The sequence below is a fragment of the Bombus huntii genome, chromosome 15 (genome assembly GCF_024542735.1).
Source record: "Bombus huntii isolate Logan2020A chromosome 15, iyBomHunt1.1, whole genome shotgun sequence".
Taxonomy (NCBI): domain Eukaryota; kingdom Metazoa; phylum Arthropoda; class Insecta; order Hymenoptera; family Apidae; genus Bombus; species Bombus huntii.
The window spans coordinates 7,035,304-7,053,175 of NC_066252.1; the positions used below are offsets into that span (position 1 = coordinate 7,035,304).

The window sequence follows — 17,872 nt, forward strand, 5'->3', positions numbered from 1 at the left end:
ATATTTTAACAATCTTATAGGTATTAATTATAATTTAATATGCATTTTTGCAAAATTTTTTTAATAATATTGTGTAACTCTAATTAATTGATTTTAGTAAGAAATTTGTTACCAGTAATTATTAGTAAGTTACGTTAAAAGATATTTACTACTCTATAGGGAAAATTCATGTACCTAACATCTCAATCACTAATTAAGAGACAAAGTCCATGTGAAAACGTAATTATCAAGGCTACCGTAGCTTTGATGACTACTTTTTCGTGCGAACGACAGGTGCATCGAGTATATACGAAGTTACGTTATGGGGAATCGCTATGGAAACCCATAAAATGCTACAGTCGACCAATAGAAGTTGAACGAACCTTGCTTCGTGTACTTTGACGTTAAATGTCAAGCTCAAAGGGTTGCTAAAACCAAGTTCTCAGTTCAATTAACGTCCATTTACGGATAATTAATTACGTCAATGAGCGCCAATAGCGGAAATAGTGTTAAAATGATGTACGATACATCGAAGAAGAAAGTGACTTCCGCTCAAAGAGATTTATATATCAGACCACTATTAAGGTTGAAACAACAAGAAGATATTCTTGATAAAGGACTTGTTGGTGCGATTGAAAACATGAAAATAGACTCGAATTTGTTACAGGATATTATAAATGAACACAAGGAATTGTCATTGAAAAGGTATTTGGTCATATTTTACTTTAGCAAATTTTAATTAAGATTCGAATATTCCTATTCTTAAATAAAAGATAACTTTTCATAGTATAAGAGCAAAGGAAAAGTAATAGAAATTTAATGACTCTTAATATTTTGTGCATTAATATTAATTTACTATTTGGCAGACGAAACTTTCTGAGCACGATGTACAAAAATATAAAAGATATTACTTCTGAATTGGATTCTGCGAAACATGTGACGAAAAATCCAGAAGATTTACAAACACTAGGTAAATATAAATATTTCGCAACCTTCCTACTATTATGTTTATAATAAACAATCTAGTTAGAAGATTGGTATCTTTTGTAATAATTTTATAGCTATAAGACCTTTATACATATTTTCATTTAGATGTGAACACGTACAAATCAAAATTGATCAAACTTTCGCAAAAAATGCAGGATTTCGAGAAATCTTGTCCTATTGAAACATTAATGGAGGAAGGAACTGCATTAAATACTGAAGTACATGAATTCGAATTTAATTTAGATAAATATGAAAAAGCACAGAAAAATAGGGTACGTTTATCGTTATTATGTAAAAGTAAAATTGAAAATAGACAACACAATACAGGATGCAAAGATATAGACGATTTTCATGCTCTGGTTGCAGTAACAGGTAACGGAATTATTTGTTGAACAATTATAAAATTAATTAAACTTTTTACATTCTTTAAATCATTTTTGGCCAAATCATAGTTTTCTATAATCATTATTTAAAAATTCCTTAAATTCAAGGGAACATGAATAAATTATTATTGACACGCTTGACATCTTGTTTCAATATTATGCTAAAGATTTTCTTCAGATATTAAATGTCCTTTTCTTGGTTAAAACGAAAATGGGACTGGAACATAAAAAGATTTGAATATCGCAGGAGTCACTTAAGACACTCAGAAAGCCATTTAAACACTGGAAAGATCACTACAAAATTTTCTAAATTTCTATAAATATGTAACAGGACACACAGAAAATTGGACCATGGAGGATCATCTGTTTTTCTTGAAAACGCGAAAAAGGTGTGAAAATATACCAGCTCTGGTTGCAGCGATCCAAAAAAAATGTCCAGATCTATCTACTGAAATTATAGTAAACCACGAGGCGTGGTACAAACAATACACAGATTTACGAGAAAAACAGAAGGCAGCTGTGAAAGAATGGCGTCAAAAGAGGGAATCAGAAAAAAAGAAAAATACCGACGAAATAGAGAAAGAAATCGGGAATCGTTACGAGGACGAAGATTTTCTAAATGAAATCCCCAGAGAGAAAGCATCATGTATTTTAAGAAAAACAAAATCGTCTACAACGGAAACCAGAAGTACCAACAGCAGTGCCAGTTCGACCGAAAGCAAGAAAAAGGAATTGATTAAAAAGTGGAAAATGGAAAAAGAAAATAAGCGTTTGATGGACGAAGAACAGGTAAAAATGCAAATGATATTGAAGAGGAAAATAGAGCAAAATAGGAGGAAGAAGCGTAAAGAAAAGATCCAGGAAGCTCTGGAACAATATAAAAAGAAGAAATCTTTGGAAAATATTTTAAGAGAAAAGGATGAACAATTTAAAGAAAAATGTACATACGATGTAACATTGATCAAAGCATTTAGGTAAAGTTTATGCAGAATTTATAACAAATTCGAACATTAGAAACAGGACAAAAAGTTAATAGAAATTTAGTATATAAATCTGTATAAATAAAATTAAGTTAAACGAATAAGAGACAGAAATTATGTTTGCAGAGAGCAAGACAAAGAGTTTACTAAAAAAAGAAAAAATTTAATTCTACGTTCTAAGAAGCCAAACAAATGCGAATCAGTGAATATAAGAAGGATAGAGCTCGTAGAAGCAAGGAGCTATTCGACATTGTTTGATACTACAAAAGTTTGGAGAGAAAAATGCAGAGTGGAAGATTCGACAATGCGTTTTAACGAATTGCAATATATCAAGGACGTCCCAAAAATGTGAGTAATCGGATAAATTATTAAACTGTTTATTTATTTACATATGGATGGTATTACAGGTGTATCCGATGGAGGAACGAAGAATCGGAGGATCTAAAAATCTAACAAGAAATATATCGATTAAAAAATGTAAAAGACGTTAGTATAAACGATCGTGTTATCGTATGCCTAATTTATTGTATATACTCGTACAAGTTTTATCGTTTACGTGTAACTTGGTAACTAACGCGACTCAAAATACGTATAAATATACAATTTTGTCATTGGTAAACTTTACATCGTCTTTTTATAACTTTTAAAACAATGTCCAGCAATAAATCATGCAATTTATGATAACCCGAATACAACTTAAAAGGTGTCTATCTTTTACTTAAGGAAAATACAATTATTTTCATTAACCCTTTCATGATCGATGTTGCGTTCCCACGAACTTTAAATTTCTTCCATTGAATTCTAATTTTTTCTTTACAAATCAAATTTCAATTTCAATGCGTTAAGCCTTCTTTACAAAAGTATTAGAAAACAATGTGCGTTCCTAAGGAAATATTCGATCCTGAAAGGGTTAATTGATCAATTCTTATATGTACACATATTTAGGAAGAAAACAAATGTTTATGGCTAAAGAATATACGATATGTTTCCCATTACTCCTCCGCTAATTTAATATTATAATTTTTAATAAATTAATCAACCGAGCACACTTCTAGACCGGCGAATCTTCAGCGCAATTTCTGTATAATAATCTGCATAATAATCATACTTCAAGGTATTTACAATAATTGTACTTACTTCCTGTTCGAACTTCTCCCAAACTCCGGAATCACTTCATTAGAGCCGAACGAAACCTCGGTATCTGTTTTGTACTTCGTTTCCGAATCGGTATACTAAAAGTATATTCTCCTATAGTAACAGTCTTTCATAGGAAATGATCCACGAACACGGCGACTCCATGAACATAAGCAGTAACGAGGACAATCCCTCGTGATCGATCCGTCATCGACGAATCACTAGTCAAAAAATTGTCATTTCTCTTGTTTTATTTACAATCGCTAAAATCTTCGAATTACAAATAGCCTGTGTGCTACTTGTCGGCAATCGGCCTCGAGGAAATTCGCGCGATCAAAAGCGACGCCGTAAGTGTCGACTATACAAATGGATCCGCTCTGAAAAATTATTTTAAAGTGTTGGACACATTCTGAAAACGCGACCTCAGCACAACACGACGCAACGTTACGAGTCGACGAGTATACATCTTTTTTTAGAAATTCTCTTTTTGATTTTGAATATTTTTCGAACTACGAAAAATAAAAACGCCATATCGCACGAGCGCGAGAATTGAAATAATGGAGGGCAAGAGGAAATGAACGAAATGAACGATTGATATATATTTAAGTTTATTTTTCTTTTACGAACGTACCGGTTTTTGTCAGACGATGTACATAATAAGTTATGAGTAAAAGAGTGTTGGCTTTATCCAGGACCGTCAATTTATTCGACTGCTCAGAACAAACTGTTAATAATTAATTAATCAATTAACTAATTAATTGATTAACCCTCTCCTCTCACCCAAACCTCACATTACCTGAGCGATCGCGCGCGCGCGTGTGTGTGTGTATCTGTATGAAAGTATTGAACGTAGAAACAAACATACGTAGAAAGATTGGAAAGAACGAACGAAGAGAGACAAACTTAAACAAATATATAAGTGAGGACAAAAAAAATGATATCCGGCTTCCCTCTTCCGGTCAGTCGTGGATAATACCAATTCTCGACGATTTTACTCAAATATATAATATACTTTCTATTAACCTTCTGTTCGTTAATTCGATATTCTTTTTTGTAGATTTTTTTTTCTTCTTTTCTCTTCGTCTTTCATGAGATGACCAAATACAAAAACATAGGTGATACAATATATATACTATATATATATGTATAATGTTATAATACAAATGTGCCTCGTACTGTGCTGAGTACGATATATCAATCAAATTCGACGACTGTTCATAATTCATATTTTATCCTTCTGTTTGTTCACGTATTTTGTCTTCTTTCCTTTGTTCACATCCTCGGCTATCCCTTTCTCACAGATCATTATGAGATATGCTCATTATGATCATTATGATTCACAATCACGCCACCTACCATTCACATCTTCGCTCTGTTACTAATTAGACGTCACGCTATAGCGATATCGAGAATTCCTCCGATTTTCTTTCTCCTCGAGCCGCGTATATATACACATATATGTCAGCATATATATGTGTGTATACATGCACAAAGAAATATAACTGTTTACAATTCGTCTCTCTTCAATAATTGTATACCGTTTCTCTAGAAGTTTGTTACAACGAACAATAGAACGTTTAATTGAACGCCTTCAACTTTCCACCTTGCTCATTCATACGATCATATTTCTCCGTTGTATTCGCCTACACAAACACACACACGCACACTGTATTCATCCTCACGTTCCCTTATTATCCTTCATAGCAACAAGCATTGTAGGACGATTGACGTTTTTCTTTCCCATTGTTCGCCATTTTCTTCCTCGTAACCCATCATCGTCTTTCTTTTTTCTTTTTTATAATAAATATGTACACACTTGAACATTTGTACAGGTCAAAGATCTTCGTCCCTACGATTAGTTTAGTCGTCTTGAACCTTCCATCTAACAATATTTGTCATCGATATCCTCACACGCAACGCCTCACTCATTCTCTCTCTGTTCCAACTCTATATATCCTTTTTCTCTTGTGCAAACCATAGATGCAACAGGTGTGTGTGTTCAATTGCTTTTTTTTCCTCTTCTCTCCTTCCATATCGCTTTTTCCTCTCTTCCTCCTTTCCTTTCGTGTCGTTCGATCGATCGAACAACCATGATCGATCGAAAAGTCCGCGACGCTAATTTCAACGAACGCACGACTCTCGTCCAGACGATCGAAAACTCTGCGTATCCCTTTCTTCGTTCAGGGACACCAAGAACAGCGTCGAATCACGACGTCCACGAGCTATTATCTTGTCAAGACTTCGACGCTCGGTTAGCTTATTTCCGAGTTTCTTTTTTTCTAATTTCTAACATTGCACACGGTTCCGGGACGGCAAAGAATCGGACACGGAATCGATCGTCTTTCGGCGAGGAATCGCGTCGTTGAAAGGCACGGGCGAAGATGAAAGGGAACGCGATCGATGGGAGCGATTCGTGCAAGTGTATAGATTCCTCTTTTGAACAAACCTTTGAATTTTGGGTTTCTAAGGATTCGCGACGGTTTTCGAGAACGTTCGACTAATCTAAGAGCAAGAAATGCACGCGAATTTTTAACGTCTCTCATTTCTATGATTACGGAAATTAATTTAGTACGTAAATGTAAGATTTCATAAAACGAACGAAATTTTGTTAAACATTAAACGAAGAAAAGAAATGAATTTTTGACAAACAGGATTCGCGTACATTCCTTGTGAGCATAGTTGAGACTCTTAATAACTAATCGAATGAATTCCATACTCCTTTTACTGCCAGATTTATTGATGAGATATAGATGAAGGTACATCTGGGCCCCAATAAAGTGCTACTTTAAATCGAGATTAAAACGAAAGAAGCGTATGTCACCTAATAGATCATTCTGCTCGCGATCGTTCGCCAACGTTCCGCGGACTAACGTTTATCCGTTGAACAGCTAGCAATTTTCCGTTTTCTTATATTTCTTTTTCTCCCTGTATAAATGAACGACCAACTTGTAAATGCAACAATGATTGACAATGATCGTAAAATGGTAACGTTCTCGCAGTAGAAAGTAAAAATCTCTAATCTTTCTCTCTTTCCATCCATGTCTGTCGCAATCTTTCGATCGTTAACCAAGACTCGCGGCTCATGCAGCTACTCATCGATCAATCGACTCGTTTCCTTCGTGTACTTGCTTCGTAGGGACACAAACGTTTCAAGCTAGCGATCTAAAGGATATGGACAATGATATCGCATGTTGGTTCGCTTTCGATGAAGATTCGATCGGGTGTCGTGTGATTAATAACTTCTAAACGGCTCGCTAACCAGGTCATAGACCTGGAATATGCATATATGTATGTGAATGTATCGAATATAATATTCGACCATCCAGGACAACGAGATACCTTGAACTGTTCTGTTTCGATAATGTTTTTATGTCGATGATGGCTGATGGAATTACTATAAATGTATAAAAAAGACGAATTATACCGCGACGCACCTGTCCGCGCTTCAATATCGCTAATGATCACAGTTGCGCGGTCGATTTTCTAGAATTAGGGGCAATCGATGAGAATCGCCTTACGCTTACACGCCTTAGACTAACGCCGTTACTCTCGTTCCTGGACAGTCAAAATCGCATGTGCTGCTGCGATCCACGAAGAAAACGAATCGTCGAAGAGCTGCGTGACTCGTCGAGGATCTTTTAAGTTCCTCCCTCGATCGCGCGTTTTTACAGGTCTCCAATGTTCATTCTTCCCGGCTTCTTATCTCTCTTTGTTCTTTCATCTCATTCCACCCCCATCCCTATGAATAATTTCGTTCATTTCCCCGTCGAAAGTTACTAAATCCGTTCTTTTCCTTTTAATTCTTCATCATCCTTGTGTCCTCTTTCCTTTTACTTTTCATTCTGCACATTTTTTGTCTTCTGCTTTTATTTTGCTTACTTCTAAGCTTGTATAAAAACGATAGTTTTTTTTTTTGTTTATTCAATTACACCAAAAGACGAGTTGTGTGCATAAAGCAAACTATATTGGGACAACATGAATTCTGAATAAATACTTAATATTACAACAAAATTTTAAGTATTCTTTCGTAATGTCATCACTATATAGTTTGTAAGAAAATAAGATACTTTACTTGAAATTTGTATGTACAGATATTACAAACAACACACTCTCGCTCGCTTCGCTCTCCCTCTCTCTCATAATGCATAGGCAATGTGTTTCTGTTTTCTTTAATTTTCTTTCTTTTTTCCTCTTTTAATCTTTTTTAACTAAACGCTTCTCTATAATACATTGCTGTGGAGTAAGCCTAAATAAATCCATTTTTCTATGCGATTCTTTCTTTCTCTTATGATTTTTTTGTTTCCCTTTGTTGTTGGCTTTTTCTCTCCCTCGCTGTTTTCCCGAGTTTTCTTTTGATTCGTATCTTTTTCTCTCTGTTATCTCTTCCTTCTTTTTCGAGATTTTGAAACAAAAATTTACAACACCAATTCTTTCAACGTCTTCTTGACAAGTTTCTTTCTTAAAAAAAAAAATTCAAATCATCCCGAGTACTGGCCACTCTGTTTTTCTATCTCCGTGAAAAGAAAACTAAAATCTCGTATCAATCTTGGTGTTATTATTCAATATTATTTACAATAACAATTTTTAGTCGAATAATGCGTGATGTATTCCAAGAAAACGTTACAACTCGGGCTCCGTCTCTTTATTAAATTAGATACTTGGTTCGTGTTGTTTCACCATTGTTTTAGTTGATTCTATCAAAATCTATTTTTTAAATTACGATTACGCACATAAACAAATTTTACAATTTTCTTATGTTAATATTCATAGAGAAATTTCTTAAATTGTGGTGTTAACTGTAAACAAAATTCCTTTTTCTTAATTTTAAGTTAAGTTTCGAGAATTATAAATAAAAATTCTTCTTTTGTGGTTGCATTTTAGGTTTTGATGACAGTGGAAAGGAAAGGACGACAAAAAAGAAAGGAAAACGAAAGAAAGCTTTACGAGGAATTTTTCCATTTGAAATATGAGAATTGACGAAATCGACTCATGGCTGAACCAAGTTCCTCCCTCCAGCCACATGATCGAAATATTTCGAACGGTTTAACACGGACCGAGAAAATCTTAATATCCACTGCATGCCCTAGCCAACAGATAATTTTAATAGATCGTCTCGAGATGATCGATCCTTAAAACCTCTCTTTCGTTTGAACTCTCTCAATCTCGTCCAATCAAACTATGTCGCAGAGAAAGATCGCACGCATTCCCGCAGAGCACCACCGTCCTCTGTACACATCAGCATCGTTTCTAATCCACATTTTGTATACTTATTGTTTAGTCTTGCTAAATGTTTTAGTCCATTTCCGTGATCGATGGGGCTACGTCGCGATTTCAGAGCGTCCGGCACTGGTATTTCCTATAACATCAGTGTCATATATATTTATATATATATATATCTTATATTTTTCTCTCTCTCTCTCTCTCTCTCTCTCTCTTTCTTTCTCTTCCTGTATTCGAATCCATACAAAAGAAAAACGCAAATACAAGAAAAAACAGAACGCCTACACTCACGGCCGACAGGAAAACGCACCAAGAAAAAACGCCGCACACACACCAGTACGCACATCAGCCACTTATTTTAGAGGTTCTCGTACGCAGTATGTAATATGTACACGTTGGACGCGGGAACACACCACCGCACTCACACTAAAAAGTCAGGATCACTGTAGTCTTCGTCGCTCTCGCTGCTATCGGAGACTTTTCTCCTTTTCTTCTTTTTGTGTTTCTTTACCTTCTCGGATTTGTGCGTCCGATGTCTGCGGTGTTCCATCGTGCCCTCCTGGTGGTTTTCATACATCGTTAACTTGGACACATACAACGCCACTATATGTGACACTGATACGATGTTTATGCAACGCGTGGACCGGCGTGGAGACCGGAATGAGTCCACTGACGGTCATCAAGTTCACCGAATTGATCGGATGCTCGATGGACGAATTAGATTACCTCGTTTGTATCTTCTTCCGGTTCTTCCAAGTCGAACTTCAGCATTAACTGTTTGAAGTCCAAGTACTCTTTCACTAGCTTCCTCCTGCCATCGGAGTCGAGCTCAGCGCTACTCACTCCCTCCTTCAGTCTCTGCAGAGTGGCCTTTGGTTTGAACAGCAAATTGCTCTTACGGCTCACCGCCTTCTCGTACACCTTCGCTGCCTCTGTCGGCGAGTATTGGCCGATTTTTTGGTCAGAGAAGCCGTACAAGTCTTTCAAGTGCTGCCTTAGAGTGAGCAGCAACAAGAAGCCTTGGCTGGCGGTAATATAATCCCTCAGCAGCGTCGTGTCTTCTGGTAACCTTGCCAGCAGGGTCTCTTCGTCCTCTTCGTCATCCTCTTCATCTTCTAACACTGATAACAGCTGGTCTGGTCGCGGTTGTCCATCCGGTCCAATAGATGCATGGGCCTGATGTTGCTGGTGTTGATGATGGTGTTGCAGTTGAGATTGACTGCTGCCTTCTTTTGGTAACAGCGCCTCTTTAAATGATTGCACCAGATTTGTACCAGACATTGAGATGATGATATCAATGTGATGGATGATGAACAGAGGCTCGTCTTGTACTTGATATGTAAAATAAGCAAGATTGTCAGCCAAGTAGAGCATCTGCGATAAGCTTGTCTTTGCAGATTCATCGAACTGCTTCAGGAAGGACAAGACGATAGCTCTCCTCTGTTGCTTCGTGTTCCTCAGGATGGTGTACAGAAAACCGTTCAGTGCGCCAGGAAACTCGCCATCTTTTACTCGCATTCCTCTTACTGTTATATCGTTCTGCAGAATCTTCTGTAGTCGGTAGCTCAGCTTGATGCCTAATTGCGATTTCATATGAATGAAACCCGGATATTTCTTCTCGATGTCCTGAAGTTGCTTGTCTGCGCTGTGACTCACTGCCTTTTCGCAGTCTGTGCTCATGCAGATCAGGTAGGGAACTATTTGGACTGGATGAACTAGACCTTGAGCCAGAATCAACTGAATTACTTTAAGTGCTGCATGCCTAACGCTGATGTTCACGTGCAAAAACGATTCTAGGATCTCTTTCACGTATAACTGGATTACTGTGCTAGCCATCCCTGACGATACGTCCCCCATTTCTTTTAGGTTCTCCTGTTTGGACATCTTCGCCCATTCCATGTCCTGTTTAATCATCCTTTTGTCTTCCTCCTGTAGATAAACCTCAACATTATTCAGCACCTGAATCCTCATATGAACCAACGCGTTTTCTGATGTGAGCAGATGATGGTACAGTTCCTTTAACTCAGGAAGCAACATAAATTCGTAATGACGGATACATAAAGAACCAATAGCGGACAGAGTAAAATGTCGAATATCGTCATTGTCCAGATGCACGAAGTAATTTAATGTTTCGAATACCTGATCCTTTATATTTTCCGCTAATCCCTCGATCACTTCAGGGTCGGTAAAATTGAAATGTCTGAGCAACAAGCCAACGGTGAATAATGCTCTCCTGACAAAAGGCCGATACTTTAAAAGCATAGGATTTGTAGGGTCTTTCTCGTAAAAGGATTTGTACTCAGTCAGATGTCCGTAATATTTTTTAAAACAGTCTCGTATTAATTTAAAATTTCTGGTTACATTGTTCACTATTGAACCTAAACAAGAAAGACAGCTAGCCACGACAGATCTATCGTGTTGCAAAATCAGCTTCACCGAATCCTCTTCCAACTGTGCTAAAAAAGTCTCGCTAGGATGTTCCATGAGTGGCACGACTAACTCCAATGTGTGAGCTACGCTACTGATGATCTGATAATCGCCCTGCGTTTGACACTTCAAGCTCAAATAAGGCTGTAACGTGATCGCGTGATTGACTAGCAATTGCGGCCGTATCTTAGCAAATAGATACAAGGTTGTCAAACAAGCGACCAATCTTTGAGAGGATCCTTTTTTCTCAGACTTCTCAGACTCTTCCAGGTTCGTCTCTTCTAGTCGAAGAACGTTTTCAATCAAGCAATCAACAATTTGTTTGCACGCCGTCAATAATGCCTTTGTGGGCTCGGTTTTCATCTTTGTACTATCGTCTTTATCTTCCTTGGGCTTGAACAAGCTAACCAGCAGCTGTTCGAACCACTCCAAACCCATATCTTTACTAGCTGCCACAACATCCGTGATATTCATAACCTTCCTTAGCAATGACTCGGAATCTAATGTGGGACGTTCTCTGACCGGTGTGAACCACATATTTTGAAACACCTCCATTACCAATTTTCTAATACCTTCCTCGTCGTTCACTCGTCTGATCATCTTCACGCAGATCTCCGGGATCTTTGGGAAGTCAGGACACTCCATGCAGATATCCTTGAGAATCTTGATTACGCGCTTACGAACGCTAACGCCAGTATCAAGAATTCTAGCTGATAGCATGTCGTAGTATTTATCTATTAATTCGGGCCTACTTAGTACAAATTTTCCTACCAGATCGACGGCTGCCTCGCGCACTGACGTCGCATGGTCTAGAAACGAATGCTTTACGCCCAGCTGCATGTCCACTCGCGCCAAAACGCTTGGATCCGCTTCAACGATCATCGTCAGGCACTTCATCGCCTTTGTTCTGATCGCTATAGACGACTCTGTGAGCACGTGTAGGATCTGCTTCAGGTATCGATCGAAACTCTGCGAAAACGGCCTTTTCGAAGCGAGATACTGTGATATCAGTTCTGCTGAATTATAATCGATATAGGTCTGAAGAATATCCGGTTTTGTGCCAGTGCTATATGGCCTTATTCTACTTATAATGTACTTCTTTTTCTCTTCTATGATTCGGTATGTTTCTGAGTACTTTTGTTCGTTATTGTCGTTTTCGTCGGCATCAGGTTCATCTAATTCTGATTTTGATTCCTGATCACTCGTGTGGTGCTTGTGTTTCTTTTTCACTCTCTTCTTATGCATTTTCTTACTGGGACTGTTCTTTACCTGACCAACCCTGGATTTTTCTAACGCACAATCTCTATACCATTGTGCTAGATAGAAATGGCGGGCGTAACCTAAGGCGGAGTCCTTGGTTCCGTTTACAGCCAAGTAGTCTAGCAGCACTTTCTGTAAAAAACCCGTCCGCTCTTCGTCCTCACTCAAACCTACAATCTCTTTATCTTTCACCTGGTCATATTCGGAATCCTTTTGCTGTTCAATCTTGATGTCCTTTATGATCTGGTCAATAGTAGATAGCTTGCATTGAGAACTTACCGCGTCCTTCCTTAATCTGGCTGCGACAACGCCGAGGTAATCGATGGAGGCCACCCTGAGCGCCATATCTGAACTTTTATTAGAGAAATGACCCACCAACAAGTTTCCAAGTAAACTCAGAAGCAACTCAGCCGCTGGCCATTCCGGTTTGTTGACTGTGGCTAACAGATCTTGCACAAAATTCTCGAACAGTGGCCTGTAATCAATTTCCTCACCTTTGCTGCCGCATTTGTTCAGGAACACCGTTAAAAAATTCCCTGCTATTCTGGTAGCGGTTTCGTACTTGTTTATGATCAGGACATCTGCATCTACGTAATTTGCTTTTTTCTCTTCTTTCTTCTCTTCATCATCTTGTGACTTCTTATGTTGTGGGAGTACATTTTCGGGTAATACAACAACGCATTGAATCAGCTGTAAGACCAACGCTGTCAACATCTGTATATGATCTTCAGAATTTAACCTGTAAGTTCTTAGACTCCTTTTGCTGCTAGGAAGTCGAGCTATAGACGCCAAAATATCATCTAACAACAATCTCCTATGCTTCTCGTACTTAGTAAATATTATCGTGACCAATTTTAAAGCGCTCAATTGAAGATCACTAACCGATTCAACAAAAAACGGCGCGACACCTAATGTAGAGGCATGAAGGACACTAGTGTCTGTTAGAACCTGGATGTTTAATAGTTCAGCAAGAAGACCAACTAATTCGTGCATTTTGTTGTATACTTGAAGGATACTCTTCTCACGGACTTCTTTCATATGACCTCTTTTCTTACGACCACTAGAATTATAATTGTCAGTCTTGTTTTTTGTGTCTATTTTGTAAACCGGATCGAATGAAGGATAAATAGTATTCTGCAATTGAAACTTCATGAAAAGGACTATTCTGTCGATCACGTCTTCCAGGTAGACCATTTTTGGCATGTTGTTAGACGTCATGATGTGTAATGCAATTAAAGACGCATCCACGGCACGTTGTACTCTCTCCATGGCCAGCTGTGTCCATAATCGACTTTCATCAACATCGTCGTCCGGATCTGCCAACGGAGACACCTTGGCTCCATCCCGAATGTTTTTCTCTAAAATGTTTAACAGTCTAACCAATCTATCTGCTGGAATCGACTCCATTGCTCCTAATGCTTTCAATTTAGCTGCTTCTGTGCATAAATCGTGTAATTGGTATTTAGGAATTAATAATTCTGGAGGCACATCACCATCATCATCCAATTCGGCATTAGTCGCTACGTCTTCTGTGTTTTCAAATATCGTTTCTATGGTTGTGTTGAAACGTTGATACGTATTAGTTTCCATCAGCTCCTCCACACTAAGTTTAGCCAATACAGGAACAAGTTTCTTTTCTACTTTGCGGATTTTTGGTTTCGTGGGTGTAAAAGCTTCTTTCTTCTCGTCTTCGTCATCGTCATCTATTATCCTTTTTCGTCTGCGCGTTTTATCTTCGCTCTTCTTCCTCTCGGCTTTCTCCTTTTCCCTTTGAACCTGACGCTCTTTCGCGCGTGCTTTAAAATATTTATTATTTTTACCGATTTCTTCCTCGCTATCGGACTCAGACTTTACATCTTCACGATTAGAAATGCCCATCTTCGCGGCCCGACTTGGCGACTTCTCGGCAAACGCGGTTAGACTCTTCTGCATCAAAGCTTGATCTGCTAAGGATAGTCTGTCCAGCATGACAATCGGCTCTTTTAATTTCTCCGGCAAAGAAACGGGTATTTTCATCCCCTTTTCTGAATTATTGTTCTGTTGGTGTTGTATTACTACTGGCGTCGTAGTGTTTAATGTATTTACCATGTCGGTGGTATCCATGGTTGGATAAGATGTGGTTTCCGTTGTAGATAACAGATGTTGCGTCACATTATCCATGCTCTGCTGTTTCGCTTCGATATTTTCTATTGGTATATCAATGTCAGGAAGACCTGTGACTGGATCGAGTAAAAACTGCTGATTTTCTTGCACTGTACTATCAATGTCCATTGGTTGATGATTTTCTAATGGATGATGTACTTGTTGATTCATCATAGGATCATACATATTTTGCTGGATATTAATAGGTTGATGTTGTTGCAAAGGTATATTAGCACGCATAGGAGATGCCATATGCATATTATGTTGAGGTGTCATACCAGCCATATTGTGGTGTTGAGGTGTTACATTACCAAGAGTTGTTAATGGCGTCCCAGGAGAACTCATATGTGCTGGAGAATACATATTTGGTTGCGGAGTCATGTTGGGTAGAGGGTTTATGCCGGTAGGCGGGGGTAGCACTGTTCTAGCAGCAGCAGGATGAGCTGGACTACCTTGAGGCGTTTGTCTCGATCCTGAAGAACTCGAGTAGGATGGTGAGAATCGTTCGTAATTAGCAGATGTTTGATTGGTATGCATCATAGGTGTGCCTTGGGCCCAGTTTCGTGGTGAATTGTATTGAGGCCCCTTAAACACATGCGGATTTATTTGTAAAATTGCCTTAAGTAACTCCGGCGTATTTTGCTCGGTTTCCAAAGGCTGTTCTGCATTTGCATAATTATCTTTCAGCTCAATATGATCAGATGAGGTTTGAGATAAAGATAATATTAATTGCGGCACTAAGTTTTCATTACGAACACTTAGTAATATTTGTGCTTCCTCTGCCACTCTTGGATGAAATAAAAGGGACTTGTTAGTTAAAGTCTGAGGCAGCGGTGTTGGAAGGGGCATTTCAGGTAACAAGTCAGTAAGACTCGCAATACCAGCGAGAGTTGTGATTGGCACACTCGGTATAACCCCGTTCATCTTGAATTTGACTTGTTCTGGCATTACAGCCTGGACAAAAAATATTATTGAAATTAGGTCCAGTGTCCTTATATGTACCTTGAGGTTCATAGAATTATCCAACGTAACAAACACAGCACTGACATATTAGAAAATGTCTTATTCACAGTATATGGTAAATATAAATCAACAGAACATATCTAAATGCACTGTTTCCACGGATGCTTAAAGAAATCATTGTTAAAATCTTTACACTCGCATTTTCAAGGCATTCCGACATAAGAGATCTTTCACTGTTAAGAAGAATTATACCTAACGCTTATTAAAGAACACTAGCACTAAGGTATATATTGGGAACTTAACAAAGTCTCTTTTAAGTTCCCATGATGCAGTAGCAATTATCAACCAAATTTTGATGAAGCACGTGGATCCTCCAACAAACGGTCCATTGTTAGCAATAATTTTTTGTCCTGAAACAGACATGTAATAAATATAATGGCATTTAAATTATTAATTTGACATATTTTACGTATATAAATTAAATCTATATAAAAGAATAATATTTCAAAGCAATGAATAAATATAAATACTTTTATTATTATTTCAATTTTTTAAATATACAATATGAAATGTACAAATAGGTATATTATTTTGATAAACAATAAGGTAAAATTAATCTACACTTATGTAACGTTAAATTAATGACATACTTTTATGAAAAAATATTAATTTCAGATAAATTTATTTTTCAGATCTATATTATATAAAATTAGTAAAAAAGTCAATTTAAGTGGAAAATAGGATATTAATACTTTATTATACACTTAAAAACATTAAATATTAACAAAAAATAAAAATCTCTCTATAAAGGTTAGACTAATTACAAATGATTTTCTGAAAGCTAAATAAAATAGAATTTAGAAAAGTTCTGGTTTAAATTTAAAAAATCATATTATATTCCTATTCTGCGTAACTTACAACAATATTTCATTCATATTAATTACAAAAATAATACTATATTATAGCTCTATATATTTGTACATACATATATACATATATATGCATGCTATAATGTCATAACAAAAACGTAATCAAATTAATTAAATCATTTCCAAAATCAGTGCAATATTTTTCACAAATATCAGCATCACTAATGGATTAAATATAACACATTGAAACAAGTCTACGTTAACTTCCAATTAAGATCAACGATCAAATGAAGAAATCGCTTCACACGAACAATGTCAAACGGAAGTGTCATAGTTTCTCAATACAAACCATCTTTCCTTCAATGATCCTGATCATTTGTCTCGTTGGAACAATTTTACAGAAAGTATTCATCTAACATAAAATGATTGATTCACTATCACCACATCAAGTTGTTATTATTACCTCCAATTGTCGAGTATCTACCATCCAACATCATACATATGATAACATGGCCTTAACCAGGTTGCTACAGGCTGGAAATCCCCCAAGTGTGCTCAATTCCACTAAATAATAGAATTGCCATGGTCAGTGATGGTAACTGCGACGATCGTATGTCATTTGACAGATAAAAACAAACATCGGTGGAAGTTTTGTGTCAATTGCCTTACCTGGCTATCCAACAACGATTATTTATACTGCAGAATGCGAGTAGTGAATGGAATTTTGGCGGGAGGCGTATCGATATCCAAGATCCCAGTGTTGTTTGACGCGTGGAAATCGTCGGTATTTACACGTTTGCCAAAAACAACGACTCAGTTTGTGCGAGTCTATTCGAAAAAGTTTTCGTCGTGAAACGATATTCACTCAATTGTCATCCGTGGTTCTGGCCTATTTGGTTGGACGGGTTTTCTCGTCGATCACCAAGGAATGCACTTCGATTCGTGGCGTGTCACGATTTTCACTTATGTTTCTCGCGGTACCGCGCAAACATCGCCATGTCAAAGAGGATCCATCGCAGTGAAAACACTATTTATAGTGTGAATACGAGGAAAACAGACACAAAGGCGTCCATTTTGCTCAGCAGCGAGTTAGCGGAAGTTGCGTAGTAGATACAGGCTAGATACAGGTATACCGGCGCTACGGCGTCTTATTTCGAATTACGATGCACCGTTCGCATGAAAGCGATGCTGTTAATCCGAATTTTCGAACTTTTATTACATATATATGTATCTTGCAACATCATTAAATATTCATTTATGTTATAATATAAGTTTTTTTGGTAGCTCCTGTTAGTTAGTAATAATTTTTACGCAAGGACAGCTATTTATCTTATAAATGTTACTATGAGATGATATATAATTCATATGAGAACAATTATTCATTTACTTTTATTGTTTTTAAAAAATTTAGTTATTAGTAATAAAACGTTCAAAAAAGTAAGTTTGGAATTTTTTTATATATTAAGCGTATATGAATGTTACGTGTCCGCCTTCATATGATACAGATAATGGTTGTGAATCTCTTCTA

At 37.2% G+C, this 17,872-nt stretch overlaps 2 protein-coding genes across 2 annotated transcripts; one reads left to right on the forward strand and one right to left on the reverse strand.

Annotated features, from left to right (window-relative positions):
• Positions 1 to 48: 48 nt before the first annotated feature.
• Positions 49 to 7,941, forward strand: LOC126873635 (coiled-coil domain-containing protein 112-like). Its single transcript, XM_050634711.1, has 6 exons — positions 49 to 684; positions 846 to 949; positions 1,072 to 1,338; positions 1,681 to 2,323; positions 2,456 to 2,677; positions 2,737 to 7,941. The coding sequence occupies exons 1-6, from the start codon at positions 464 to 466 to the stop codon at positions 2,780 to 2,782; spliced, it is 1,503 nt and encodes a 500-aa protein (XP_050490668.1). The 5' UTR covers positions 49 to 463; the 3' UTR covers positions 2,783 to 7,941.
• On the reverse strand, positions 2,691 to 17,461 carry LOC126873606 (nipped-B-like protein B). Its single transcript, XM_050634640.1, is given in 5 exon segments — positions 2,691 to 9,318; positions 9,320 to 9,406; positions 9,408 to 15,885; positions 16,808 to 16,908; positions 17,014 to 17,461. Coding segments are annotated over 3 exon segments (6,420 nt in total). The 5' UTR covers positions 15,527 to 15,885; positions 16,808 to 16,908; positions 17,014 to 17,461; the 3' UTR covers positions 2,691 to 9,104.
• Positions 17,462 to 17,872: the final 411 nt, after the last annotated feature.

Bases quoted from the DNA above. Each gene is read 5' to 3' on its own strand.
- LOC126873635 (XM_050634711.1), top strand. From the start codon at position 464: ATGAGCGCCAATAGCGGAAATAGTGTTAAAATGATGTACGATACATCG. The intron at 685-845 runs GTATTTGGTCAT...ACTATTTGGCAG, and splicing joins AAGGAATTGTCATTGAAAAG to ACGAAACTTTCTGAGCACGA. The intron at 1,339-1,680 runs GTAACGGAATTA...AATATGTAACAG, and splicing joins TGCTCTGGTTGCAGTAACAG to GACACACAGAAAATTGGACC.